Source organism: Ochlerotatus camptorhynchus, unplaced genomic scaffold (genome assembly GCF_037179485.1).
Source record: "Ochlerotatus camptorhynchus isolate MF236.1 unplaced genomic scaffold, CSIRO-AGI_Acam_v1.1 ptg000197l, whole genome shotgun sequence".
In the NCBI taxonomy this organism is placed as follows: Eukaryota; Metazoa; Arthropoda; class Insecta; order Diptera; family Culicidae; genus Ochlerotatus; species Ochlerotatus camptorhynchus.
The window spans coordinates 1,672,930-1,685,271 of NW_027040687.1; the positions used below are offsets into that span (position 1 = coordinate 1,672,930).

Sequence of the window (12,342 nt, forward strand, 5' to 3'; positions counted from 1 at the left end):
TACGCGACAGTTTTTCGTTCTCCGAGAAGGATGCGAGAATACGAAAAATATTTTTTTCCGTTCGCAGTGCGATCGAAAAAGAAAACTTGGCTGCGGATGGCTCTTTGCTGAAAAACACTTTTGATTTTTATGGCAGCGTTTTGACAGGTATGTGCGACGGGAAAATGCCCAGGGCTGTCGGACGAGTGTTGGCATAAAATTTAGTTGTTGGTATTGTTGGTATAAAATGTATGTACTATAAAAATACTTCATATAAAAAAATCGATTACGAGGGGTGCACTCTGAAATGTATTACAAACACTTAGTAATGATAACTAATGACCAAAAATTTTAATATTTAAAAATTTACGTCATGTAGTGAAACTTTTCCTAGCTTTCGCCACCTACATTTCGATGTGAGAACTACTACAAAGAGGATAGTTTCCAGTTGCGTGAGAGAACGTGTTTGCAGTTATTAATTCGAAATGGATCGGTGATATTTTCATGGAAAATTATGCATAACAAATTTGCACTCGCAGGAAGGGTTGCCTCCTGCGCATGTGCAGTTTTCGGAAAATGGTTAATATGTGCAATTTACACTAAGATGAAAGTTTAAATTAAGTGAATTCACTTAGGAAAGATTGTATCACAGACAAACAGACATAACACTCGCAAGTTGTTCATCGAACAAGCATTTAACGGTCAATTTAAAAGTATCGTAGTTGGTAGTACCGCCACCTGTGGCGCGCATAGTCAATTCCCTTGCGTTTGACGTTTACACACTACCGCCATCTGTTCAGCGTACTACCCAACACAGTGTACTCAACAGATGGCGGTAATGTTTTAGCGACGATGTTTTACAGTGAGAAATATTCAATGTGTTATGTCTGTTTGTCTGTGATTGTATCATTCTGGTGATCTTGGAGAAATTATTGTATACGACGCCAATATTCAATAATTTACCTTTTTTTCTGCATCATCTGAAAGAACTTTGATTTCTGAGCACCACGATATTTATTTCGATTCCATAGACATTCATCTTAATTTGAAAATCAAGATTTAAATTTTTAAATGTTGACAGTCAATATATTCGTTGACAGCTTGCTCACATACAAAGTCCCATAGAGGGACGCTAAGATGGTGATTTTTCCTCATGTAATCGCACTTATTTAAAATAGTTCCAGTGCACCAAAATTGATAAAAAAAATTATTGTTCATGAATATGCATTTACCCTCGCATTTACCTCAATAGGCTCTTTCCACAAAGATAAATACTAAGATGAAACTGTCGGAAGAAAAACTTTATATGTTAGTGTCCTCTTTCATGGTCCCTTTCATCCAATGAATACCCCACGTATTCACACCAAAATCAGAGATGTCCCATTTTTTAATTACTCGATTAACAACTAATCGATTATTTTTTGTTCGCTGTGCTGCCATTTTTCCACCAATGAGAGTGCAGCACATGTTTGAAATGATCGGTGATGATCATCTGGAGATGTTAATGCTTATATCGGCTTGATATAACCGATTACAAATATTTTACTTTTCGGTTCGTTAATCGATTAATCAATTATTCGAATCGGCCATCACTAGATGAATGTGAAACGTCATTTGAAATATAAGGACCGTATATAAATAATGATACAATTTTAAAGGGACCAGGGCTAATCACAAATTACGTCCCCACGGTAACTGAAATTAACACGAGTGTTCACCGGTTGCTTTCCATGCACCATCGATGTAGAGTGCGCTAGCCAATTTTTAAAGAAAATGTCATCCAATCAATTTGTTTACATCATAATGACGATTTTCAAAACTCAAAAAAAATGTACATTTTATTGCACAACTTGTAAATCTCCATCGGGAGTGGTCGTATTTTTCGATGATCTACAGATCTGAACTGATTTCCAGCTGAAATAACCACACTTTAAAAATCCGGAAGATCATAACCGCTGGGACAATTTTATAAATCTTAATTTTTCTCATCAAAAATATATGGAAGCACCAGCCAGATGACTGCAAACCCACTATTAATCGCCAGAGGCTGAAATGATCACTTGGTTTCTTTTGAATTTGCCTATACCTTTAAGCAACCCGATTATTTTATTCATTATATGCGCACGAGTATTGATGGTCCGAAAGTGAGGATAACATTTTTTTTTTTGGCTGAAACCAAAGCGAGGATAACAAATTTCGCACTTGAAAATGGGAAAATGGGAAAATCATGTGAAATTTTACATGGAAATTCGCCAATACAAATGTATGGAATTCTATTAGTGTATGAGGCTATACGCTGACCGCGCTGACATCACGGATGAATGCGATGAACTCTCGTTCATCGAATTGACAGCCAGCAATGATTTGTTTACCTTTGCCTGTCAGTCGATCCAAGTTGGTTCAAGTTTTAAAATCAAAATACTAAACGATGTGATGTTCTTTCTAAAAACCTTCCTCTCAAAAACATGCAAGGCTGCGAGACAACCACCACGACTCACCACGACTAATGTTTAAGAAAAATTTCCCGTTGACATTAAGCAACCATATTATTTCTTCTACTGTCACCTTGGATATTTTAGAATGCTAGAGCTTCTACCACCGACAAACTGACATGAAACTTAAACTTAACTCTTGATCGAGAATCCATAATGGCCGATTCAAATGTACAGCGATCCCATCTGTCAAACCCATACAAATGTTTTATCTAGATAAAAATAAATTGTCCGAAATAGATTAGACATGAACCAACTCATAAATTTTGTACGCATGTTCGTGGCTACACGGATAGAAATCTCCTTATACCTTTTGGCAAATTTCTATTGCTGATTATTCATAAAATGTACAAGTCAACTTATAAGCAGACGCCTTGCACAAAGTTAATGAAGATGATGTGTCAAATGAAATGTATAAGCGGTCACACATACCTTTTATGCATTCTTATAGGACCTATGTGGTTTGTCTTATGGAATGTATAAGGCTGATGCTTTGGCAAAAATGTATAAGTGGAAAACATGAATTAAATAATTGATTTTTGTTTCGTGTAGGATAAATATGTTCCGCGAACACGGTGGCAGATGTCAGTTTTGTACTTTGATCAGAAATTTCTTTGTTATTTGTATGATCATTCATGTCGGTTTGTCGGTGCTTCTACTGCAGATCCAGCAACCCATTTCGGAATGCCAGGTAATTCATGTCCATTCCGAGGTCACTTCCAAGGGGTGAGCGAGGGGGTGAGACAACTTTACTCTGAGCTGCTTTTTACAGCGACTAACTCGCGAGTAACTCAATATACCTCAAAATTCAATCGACGTTTCGATTTTTTTTCTCCTCTATTTACTCCGTTAACTTCCTTTGAGAATATGCATATTAGACGTCAGTTTTGTTGGCAAACAGAGAAAAATTGTTCTGTGTTTTTTGCTCGTATTCCTCTGGAAATTATCGTAAACAAATGTTTAAGCTTGGAACATCAGAAATGAAATACTTGGCTAAGCCATTCACAACTAATCATATCAAGGAGGGTAATTTCAAAATGTCAGCAATGCAAATGATAAGTTTCGTCCATTTTTTTTCCTTTAATAATCCGTGATAAAATTCCTGAACGCGACCCCGAATGGCTATTTTTGGCACACTATTGAACCTAATTAATTTGATTTTACTTCCCAAATACTACAGAGAATTGGATTATTGAAAAATATAACAAAAAATATATTCTTTCTGAAACCTTTTATTTTATTGAAATCACATTTTAAAACAAAGCTATGAAATTTTACGTTAAAATATTCATGTCATTTCGATTTTTTTTTATCATTCTATTATGAGAGCACATGACAATTGTTTCAAATGTCTACTCTTTTATTTGGAAAGTAATTATTTGTTTGTATAAAATAAGCAGATTTTCACATTAAACACGAAATGCTTTTGATTTGACATTTAAAAAGTTTGGACGAAAGTAGCTACTTTTAAAATAAAATCATGGCCAACCTCTTGATGTGAATGTTATACCTTGTACAGACATACAAAGTACACTGTTGTACCATAGAGGTAACTCTAAGACCACTGGGTCCCGAAGAAAATCATTATTATTTTTGGCTCACTCAGTACCAGAACAACGGTCCCAAGCAGTCCCAAGCTATTTCACTCACCCCTGCATGTTCTGCATGAATCCACACACCCCTGATGTTATCTGTCAAACTTTCATAGCGAATCAAAACAAACATAGTGTAGTAATAGAATTTCAACTAGAATAGGGTACGTTAATCGTTTGCTTGGGACCAATAGGCTACTAAAGTGGTGAGCCAATTTAAAATCGTTAGTTTCGTATTGATTGTTGGTTGTACCATAGAGGTAACTCTAAGACCACTGGGTCCCGAAGGAAATCATTATTATTTTTGGCTCACTCAGTACCAGAACAACGGTCCCAAGCAGTCCCAAGCTATTTCACTCACCCCTGCATGTTCTGCATGAATCCACACACCCCTGATGTTATCTGTCAAACTTTCATAGCGAATCAAAACAAACATAGTGTAGTAATGGAATTTCAACTAGAATAGGGTACGTTAATCGTTTGCCTGGGACCAATAGGCTAGTCAAGAAGTGAGCCAATTTGAAATCGTTAGTTTCGTATTGATTGTTGGTTGTACCAACAATCAATACGAAACTAACGATTTTAAATTGGCTCACCACTTTAGTAGCCTATTGGTCCCAAGCAAACGATTAACGTACCCTATTCTAGTTGAAATTCTATTACTACACTATGTTTGTTTTGATTCGCTATGAAAGTTTGACAGATAACATCAGGGGTGTGTGGATTCATGCAGAACATGCAGGGGTGAGTGAAATAGCTTGGGACTGCTTGGGACCGTTGTTCTGGTACTGAGTGAGCCAAAAATAATAATGATTTTCTTCGGGACCCAGTGGTCTTAGAGTTACCTCTATGGTTGTACTACCGTTGTATTTCTTTAAGCTAGTACCTCAAATTGTACCTTTTGAGGTACTCGATTAAAGGAGTACAACCAACAATCAATACGAAACTAACGATTTTAAATTGGCTCACCACTTTAGTAGCCTATTGGTCCCAAGCAAACGATTAACGTACCCTATTCTAGTTGAAATTCTATTACTACACTATGTTTGTTTTGATTCGCTATGAAAGTTTGACAGATAACATCAGGGGTGTGTGGATTCATGCAGAACATGCAGGGGTGAGTGAAATAGCTTGGGACTGCTTGGGACCGTTGTTCTGGTACTGAGTGAGCCAAAAATAATAATGATTTTCTTCGGGACCCAGTGGTCTTAGAGTTACCTCTATGATTCTAGTCGGTTCAAAATCTTGCATTGTAAAAAAGTTGTCTGGCAGATAAAAATGACTGACCGCACATCAAAATTCCCCACCTTTGGAACGCCGTGGGGCCGTTATTTTTGTAAGTGACTACCATTCGACCTGGCATTGGCTCTCGAGATATTCCAAAGCATTAAGCTAGAGGTAATTGGAGGTATCAACACCGACAAACCGACATGAATGACCTTACAAATTACCATGACATTTCTGATCAAAGCACAAAGCACGTCGTCGAATGGGTAAACTATCCCTCAAATGGTTTGGAAGATACTCCGAACACGTCACAGACAAAAAGAAGCCAGTTGTCTCCTCTTCCTATTAGGTTGAAATCAACACCTTTTGTGCGCCCCTCGCTTTGTTTCGAGCCCTTGTTCCCGGTACCAACTTTACGAAAAAACCATTATGTCAAAAGCACACAGCAGAATCCATCTCCCGAGTGGACGAGTTGATTTCTTTCAACTCGCGAGAGCTTCCTCTTTCTTTTTGTCACCGAATCGTTCAGAAGGTAGGTTGTGTTTAGCAGCGTTCAGTAAAATTTACATTTAATGTTAATTTCAAGTCCTAAAACATTAAAAGTGCTGCGGTTTAGGTTTCAATTTCTATTTTAAGTAATCTCAAAGTGAGTTGACTTTAAAATTGCTGCAGTAATTAGTGATTAGGCTTGAAATTTCCCGAAAACTGAAAACCGCGTGTTCGGCGCCTTCGTGGCAGCCATCTTCATCTCAAATCGGCTGTAAACTAATTTTGTCTTTTTTTCTGTTTCTGTTTCAGGATAGTCAGGTATGTACTTTTTTCTAAAAAAAAATCGGGCTGCGGAACCAATAGCACCCTCTGGGGGCCGACCGGAATACGAGATTACGGATCTTTTGGCTTTCTCTCATTGTTTACCTAATGATGATCATAGCATGGCCATGCACCCCTCCGAAGTGCTCTGGAATGACACGGAAAATAACATGCTTCTGAAGCAAACACATGAGAGAACCATTTTCGGACAAATTTGATGTCTGTGTTTCCTTTCTAGGTGAATTGAGACTAATCTCCGGTTCCGTTACAGCTCTTTTATATAGGGAAGAAATGGTTTCGTCTCGGCCCGCTTCAATACTGCCAGTTACCCCGGGGGATGGCGGGGCATTGTGTCCCCGCCTCCCGGGAGGCAGTGAGATAGCCCGATGATGTGACTTCTGATCATCAACAAATACTTGATTTCGTTACTAGGGTCTATCCTCACTCATTAGCTCAAGATGGGAGCCTATCGTTACGTGCAGGAATTGTACCGTAAGAAGCAGAGCGATGTCATGCGCTATCTGCTGCGTGTCCGCGTCTGGCAATACCGCCAGCTGACCAAGTTCCACCGTGCTCCAAGGCCATCCCGCCCGGACAAGGCTCGTCGCCTGGGCTACAAGGCCAAGCCGGGTTTCTCGATCTTCCGCATCCGTGTGCGCCGTGGTGGCCGCAAGCGCCCAGTCGCCAAGGGTTGCACCTACGGTAAGCCCAAGAGCCATGGTGTCAACCAGCTGAAGCCGTACCGTTGTCTGCAATCCGTCGCTGAGGTAAGTTTTCTTGGGCTTATGGATGTTACGAGGGTCATTATTCCCCCCCTATCATGATGACGTTTATTCACAACTTCACACTGAGTTCTACGATGAAGGCTTTTTCTTCCTTGGATGTCTGACATTTCGATTTCATCAATAGCAAGAGTATGAGTATTCCATCATTGGTACATTAACTAACGTTTTTTGTTTTCCTCTTATTCCAAATAGGAACGTGTTGGCCGTCGTGTGGGAGGTCTCCGTGTGTTGAACTCCTACTGGATTGCCCAGGATGCCGCCTACAAGTACTTCGAGGTCATCATGGTCGACATCGCCCACAATGCCATCCGTCGTGATGCTAAGATCAACTGGATCACCCGGGCCGTGCACAAGCACCGTGAACTGCGTGGTCTTACCTCGGCCGGCAAGAGCAGCCGTGGACTGGGCAAGGGCTACCGCTACGCTCAGACCATCGGAGGATCCCGGCGGGCGTGCTGGCGTCGTCGCAACCGTCTGCACATGCGCCGTTACCGTTAAGCCGGTGCCGGTGGTGGCGATTGTTAAGGCCGTTGCTGCTGCAGCGGCGGTGGCTTAACGGATGCTGCTATTGTTTTCTGCTGTATTTTCATCTGGATAATAACATTGTGCAAATGGATACTGTTTGTATAAGGGAATAAATCAATGTACGAAAAGCTTAAAATCCAATATGTTATCACTTTGATTCGAAAATCTGCAATTACTGCAAATGTGCCTGTCCTTTGTGTAAGTTCGATAACATGTAAGATTCTGGATCGTATTTCAATTTAAAGTTTCGTGTATAGGACAATTTTGAATTATCCGGATCTAGCATTTTATTAAAATCCAAGGCATAAAAACATTCGGGTCATTTGAGTTTTAACGACTCATAAATATTTTATAATATTATTGCTGATTGCATCTGAAACTGGAGTATGATAAAAGTGCACATTTGCGTCAAATCGTTGTGGTGTCTTCGAAGAACTTATTGCTTGCATCATAAGAAATAAGTGCACGGAAGACACCAAGACGATTAGACGGAAGCTCGCACTTTAATCACACTTTTTAATAAGTGAAAACGCGCTTATTAGTCCAGTTTGGTGTGAAATGCGCAATATAAACCTGAAAGATTTAGCAGGTTTATTATCGGTTCTTTGTATTGCGTGCCCCTCGTGTTATGCTTTATGTATGATGGTTGCATACATGTAGGAGCTACCTGTGCGTCATAATTGGTGGAAGCATACATTTAGGATGCAATTAACACACATGTATAAAGTAAAGAGCCTGAATTTATAAAAAGACGACATCTTATCCATTTGACAGGTCTTCTGCTCGATTGGAATGACTTTTCCTATGACTATGAAAATCCAGGCTCTTTAGTATAAACACAGACAAACAGACATAACACTCGCAAGTTGTTCATCGAACTAGCATTTAACGGACAATTTAAACGTATCGTAGTTGGTAGTACCGCTACCTGTGGCGCGCATAGTCAATTCCCTCACGTTTGACGTTTACACACTACCGCCATCTGTTCAGTGTAGTGCCCACCACAGTGTACTCAACAGATGGCGATAATGTTTTAGTGACGATGTTTTACAGTGAGAAATATCCAATGTGTTATGTCTGTTTGTCTGTGGTATAAAGTTTTCACTTTCTGTAACTCTCGTTTTACGTTACTCATAACAGTAATTCAAACTTCAATGGCTGCTCACGAGTTACCAATAAAAAAGTTCACGAGGCATAGTATGCGATCTATTTCAATCGGGAACGAAAATTTGTGCAAGGAAGCTAGAGCAAAAAAAATCTTTTAACGTACGCGCGCAGGTGAGTCAAAGTGGGAGTGATATTAGCAACCGGTGGAAATGGTGGAAGCTAACGATTTTAAATTGACTCACTACTTGACTAGCCTATTGGTTCCAAGCAAATAGATTAACGTACCCCATTCTAGACGAAATTCTAGTACTACACTATGTTTGTTTTGATTCGCTATAAAAGTTTGACAGATAAAATGACGAGGGGGGCGACTCTATCTTCGATGCAGAAACGATTTTGTTTTGCTGTGCTTAGCTGCACGTACGATGAGTAGATTTCAAGAAGATTGATGAAGATTTTGAAGATTTCCTGCAAAAAGATGGAAGTCGATGCGAGTAGATGGATTTAGATGCTTAAAATGGCAAGAAGATTTTTCGTAGATTTATTCGCTGGCGTGAGATTTTTCGAGCATCTATGATTGAGATTTAGATGTGTCGCCCCCCTCGTAAAATGAGGGGTTTGTGGATTTTCCTATTGTTTATTGTTTATTGAAAAATTCAACTGACAATTACTGTATAAATGAATAAAACTTAAACTAAATAGTTACGGTCAACGGTACGGAAAAGGCCAAGTAGCCGATGACGAAACACGTCAGCTGATACATTGAAGTCGAACATATAAAAAAAGTTGTTGAATTTTTAACTCTTTATTTGTTCCAAATTCAAAATAAATTACATTTCATTTTAACCTAGGTGCTCCAGTTACTACAGTAACTTACCAGCCTTAATTGTTATGATATATATCTAAGTATTTTTACATTGTTCCTGTCTTGGCAATTCAGTATTTTAAGGTTCAATTTACTTTGATGCATTTTCGAAAAAATCAAAAGCAGTTTTTTTCGACGCATTATTTCAGATTGCTAAAAGCTCGCGTCATTTTGTGTAGAATAGCAAAAGGAATCGAATATTGCGAGCATTTTGCAATCTGAACTAATGCGTCGAAAAAAACTGCTCTTGAATTTTTCGAAAAAGCATCAAAGTAAATTGAACCTTAAACAGGTTTTTTAAACCTGCATGTCAGTATAACAATTGATATCTTAAAACTAAAAACTAAAACTAATTCTTATCTAAGTATAAAGGGAATTAATCGTTGCAATTGAGGATTGCAACGATTTTTGCCTGAAATTATTAATTATTTTGTTGGACATTTGTTCTAAAGTCTCAACATTCGAAATTCTATCATAGAGGTAACTCTAAGACCACTGGGTCCCGAAGAAAATCATTATTATTTTTGGCTCACTCAGTACCAGAACAACGGTCCCAAGCAGTCCCAAGCTATTTCACTCACCCCTGCATGTTCTGCATGAATCCACACACCCCTGATGTTATCTGTCAAACTTTCATAGCGAATCAAAACAAACATAGTGTAGTAATAGAATTTCAACTAGAATAGGGCACGTTAATCGTTTGCATGGGACCAATAGGCTACTAAAGTGGTGAGCCAATTTAAAATCGTTAGTTTCGTATTGATTGTTGGTATATATTATGTTGGTATACTATCTTCGGTCCCATGCTTGTCGAATCACCCCTCGAAACATAGGAAAAACCAATAGACGAGTGCACGGATGGATTTGAGTTCACTCACTCGACAAAAAGTGACACAACAGCGGGGCCCTGTTTACTAGAAATGAACATATATGTGTTCATGTTTAGTAAACAGGGCCCCGCTGTTGTGTCACTTTTTGTCGAGTGAGTGAACTCAAATCCATCCGTGCACTCGTCTATAACCCCTCATTTTATCTGTCAAACTTTCATAGCGAATCAAAACAAACATTGCGTAGTACTAGAATTTCGACTAGAATAGGGTAAGTTAATCGTTTGGTTGGGACCAATAGGCTACTAAAGTGGTGAGCCAATTTAAAATCGTTAGTTTCGTATTGATTGTTGCTACTACTAGGTTTCAAAAACGAAGCTCTAGGCTTATGCGAGGGCTTATGTGGAAATATTATAAGTTGAGTTTTAGAAGCGTTGGGAGAAATCTTCCATTTTTGTAAATAAGAAGAGAAAATATCTAAACTTTTCTGCAGTCTGCTGCAAATAACACGAAGACTTCTTCCTTTAGCGGAAATGCCTGTGTCATCAGCGAACAAAGATTTGTGGCAACCCTGAGGCAAATCAGGGAGGTCCAAAGTGAAAATGTTATACAATATAGGCCCAAGAATGCTACCCTGAGGAACTCCTGATTGAATTGCCGGCTGATTGCTCGAATTGGCTCGTGTTGTGTATAATTCCGGCTCCGTGGTTCCAAAAACAGAAAGTTGCGTTGACGAAGAGACCTCTCAGGGGCATACATATTTAGCTGTGACAGCAGTGTTGGGCAGTCAATGTCACCTGTAAGCAGCTTTCCAGCGAACATAGCTTGAGCACATCTATGACACAAACGTCATTCCCATATACTTTGCGTGAAGCCGAAAAATCCTGGTTCTCTGGTTCGATCGAACCAGAGAACCAGGATTTTTCGGCTTCACGCAAAGTATATGGGAATGACGTTTGTGTCATAGATGTGAGCTTGAGCGACCGTCCGTCTCACCTCTAATGGCTCGATTCCCAGGAGACGGCAACGCTCCTCGTACGGTGGCAAGTTCGTTGGGTCACGCCAGTTGAGGAAACGAAGAGCATATCTCACAAACTTGCGTTGAACGGATTCAATTCTAGTGATCCAGCTAGCATGGAACGGGCACCAAACAACTGAACTTGACTCCAATAAGGATCGCACAAGCGAGCAGTAAAGTGACCTGAGACATAGCGGGTCACGTCGGCAATTATGAAAATAAAGCCCAATTGTCGATTAGCTCTGGAGATGATGTCATTGTAGTGGATTCTGAAAGTGAGTCTGCAGTCCAAGGTAACTCCAAGATCCTTTATGTGCTCTACACGAGCAAGACAGCGTCCGTAGAGAACATAGTCAAACATGATTGGTTCGATTTTTCGGTGCTAGGAAATAATGTTACATTTTTCTATGCTTAGACTCATCAAATTTCTTGAGCACCAGTCAGCAAAAACACCTAACATATTCTGGAGATCCCAGCAGTCCGAGAGGCTTTTAATAATTTTGTAGATTTTCGTATCGTCTGCATAGAAAACGCGGCATCCAAATGGTATCAGCAAGGCGACATCGTTTAAAAAGATCGAAAATAGTAGCGGTCCTAGGTTACTGCCTTGCGGGACTCCCGAGTTGTTTGAGAAAACATCCGATTCTGACGCGCCAATCTTGACATGTACATAGCGATTCACCAAGTAAGATCTGAACCAATTTACAGCAGTTGACGAGATGCCAAGTATCTCCAGCTTGGCCAGCAGGATATTATCACAAACGAAGTGACAGACGGAGTGGCTCGAAATTTGGTTTGACGCACTTACATTTGAAATTTTCGAGTGTACCTCACGGCAACACTATCTACTCATATGTACTAGCTTAAAGTAGTTGATGCTATTGGGGCACCGCCTGTTATCTCTTTTTCTCTAACGAAAATTGAAAGGGAGAGCCTGTTGTCAAACTGCATGTCACTATGTTGTGTTCATTGTTATCTGCACTTCTTTTGTATAATGAAAGACCTTAGGCCAAAATGATTAGGAGTAAACACATCGGGTTAACATTTGCTTACAAATAAACGATGTTGAGCTGTCAATGACTCGCGCTTTTTGGCGGCAATTGTTGCTAAAGATT

The 12,342-nt window shown here is 39.5% G+C and overlaps 1 protein-coding gene across 1 annotated transcript; it reads left to right on the plus strand.

Moving 5' to 3' along the window:
- The first annotated feature begins 6,370 nt into the window (after window positions 1-6,370).
- On the plus strand, window positions 6,371-7,533 carry LOC135702772 (large ribosomal subunit protein eL15). The gene is made up of 2 exons (XM_065223810.1): window positions 6,371-6,867; window positions 7,078-7,533. The coding sequence occupies exons 1-2, from the start codon at window positions 6,559-6,561 to the stop codon at window positions 7,381-7,383; spliced, it is 615 nt and encodes a 204-aa protein (XP_065079882.1). The 5' UTR covers window positions 6,371-6,558; the 3' UTR covers window positions 7,384-7,533.
- Window positions 7,534-12,342: the final 4,809 nt, after the last annotated feature.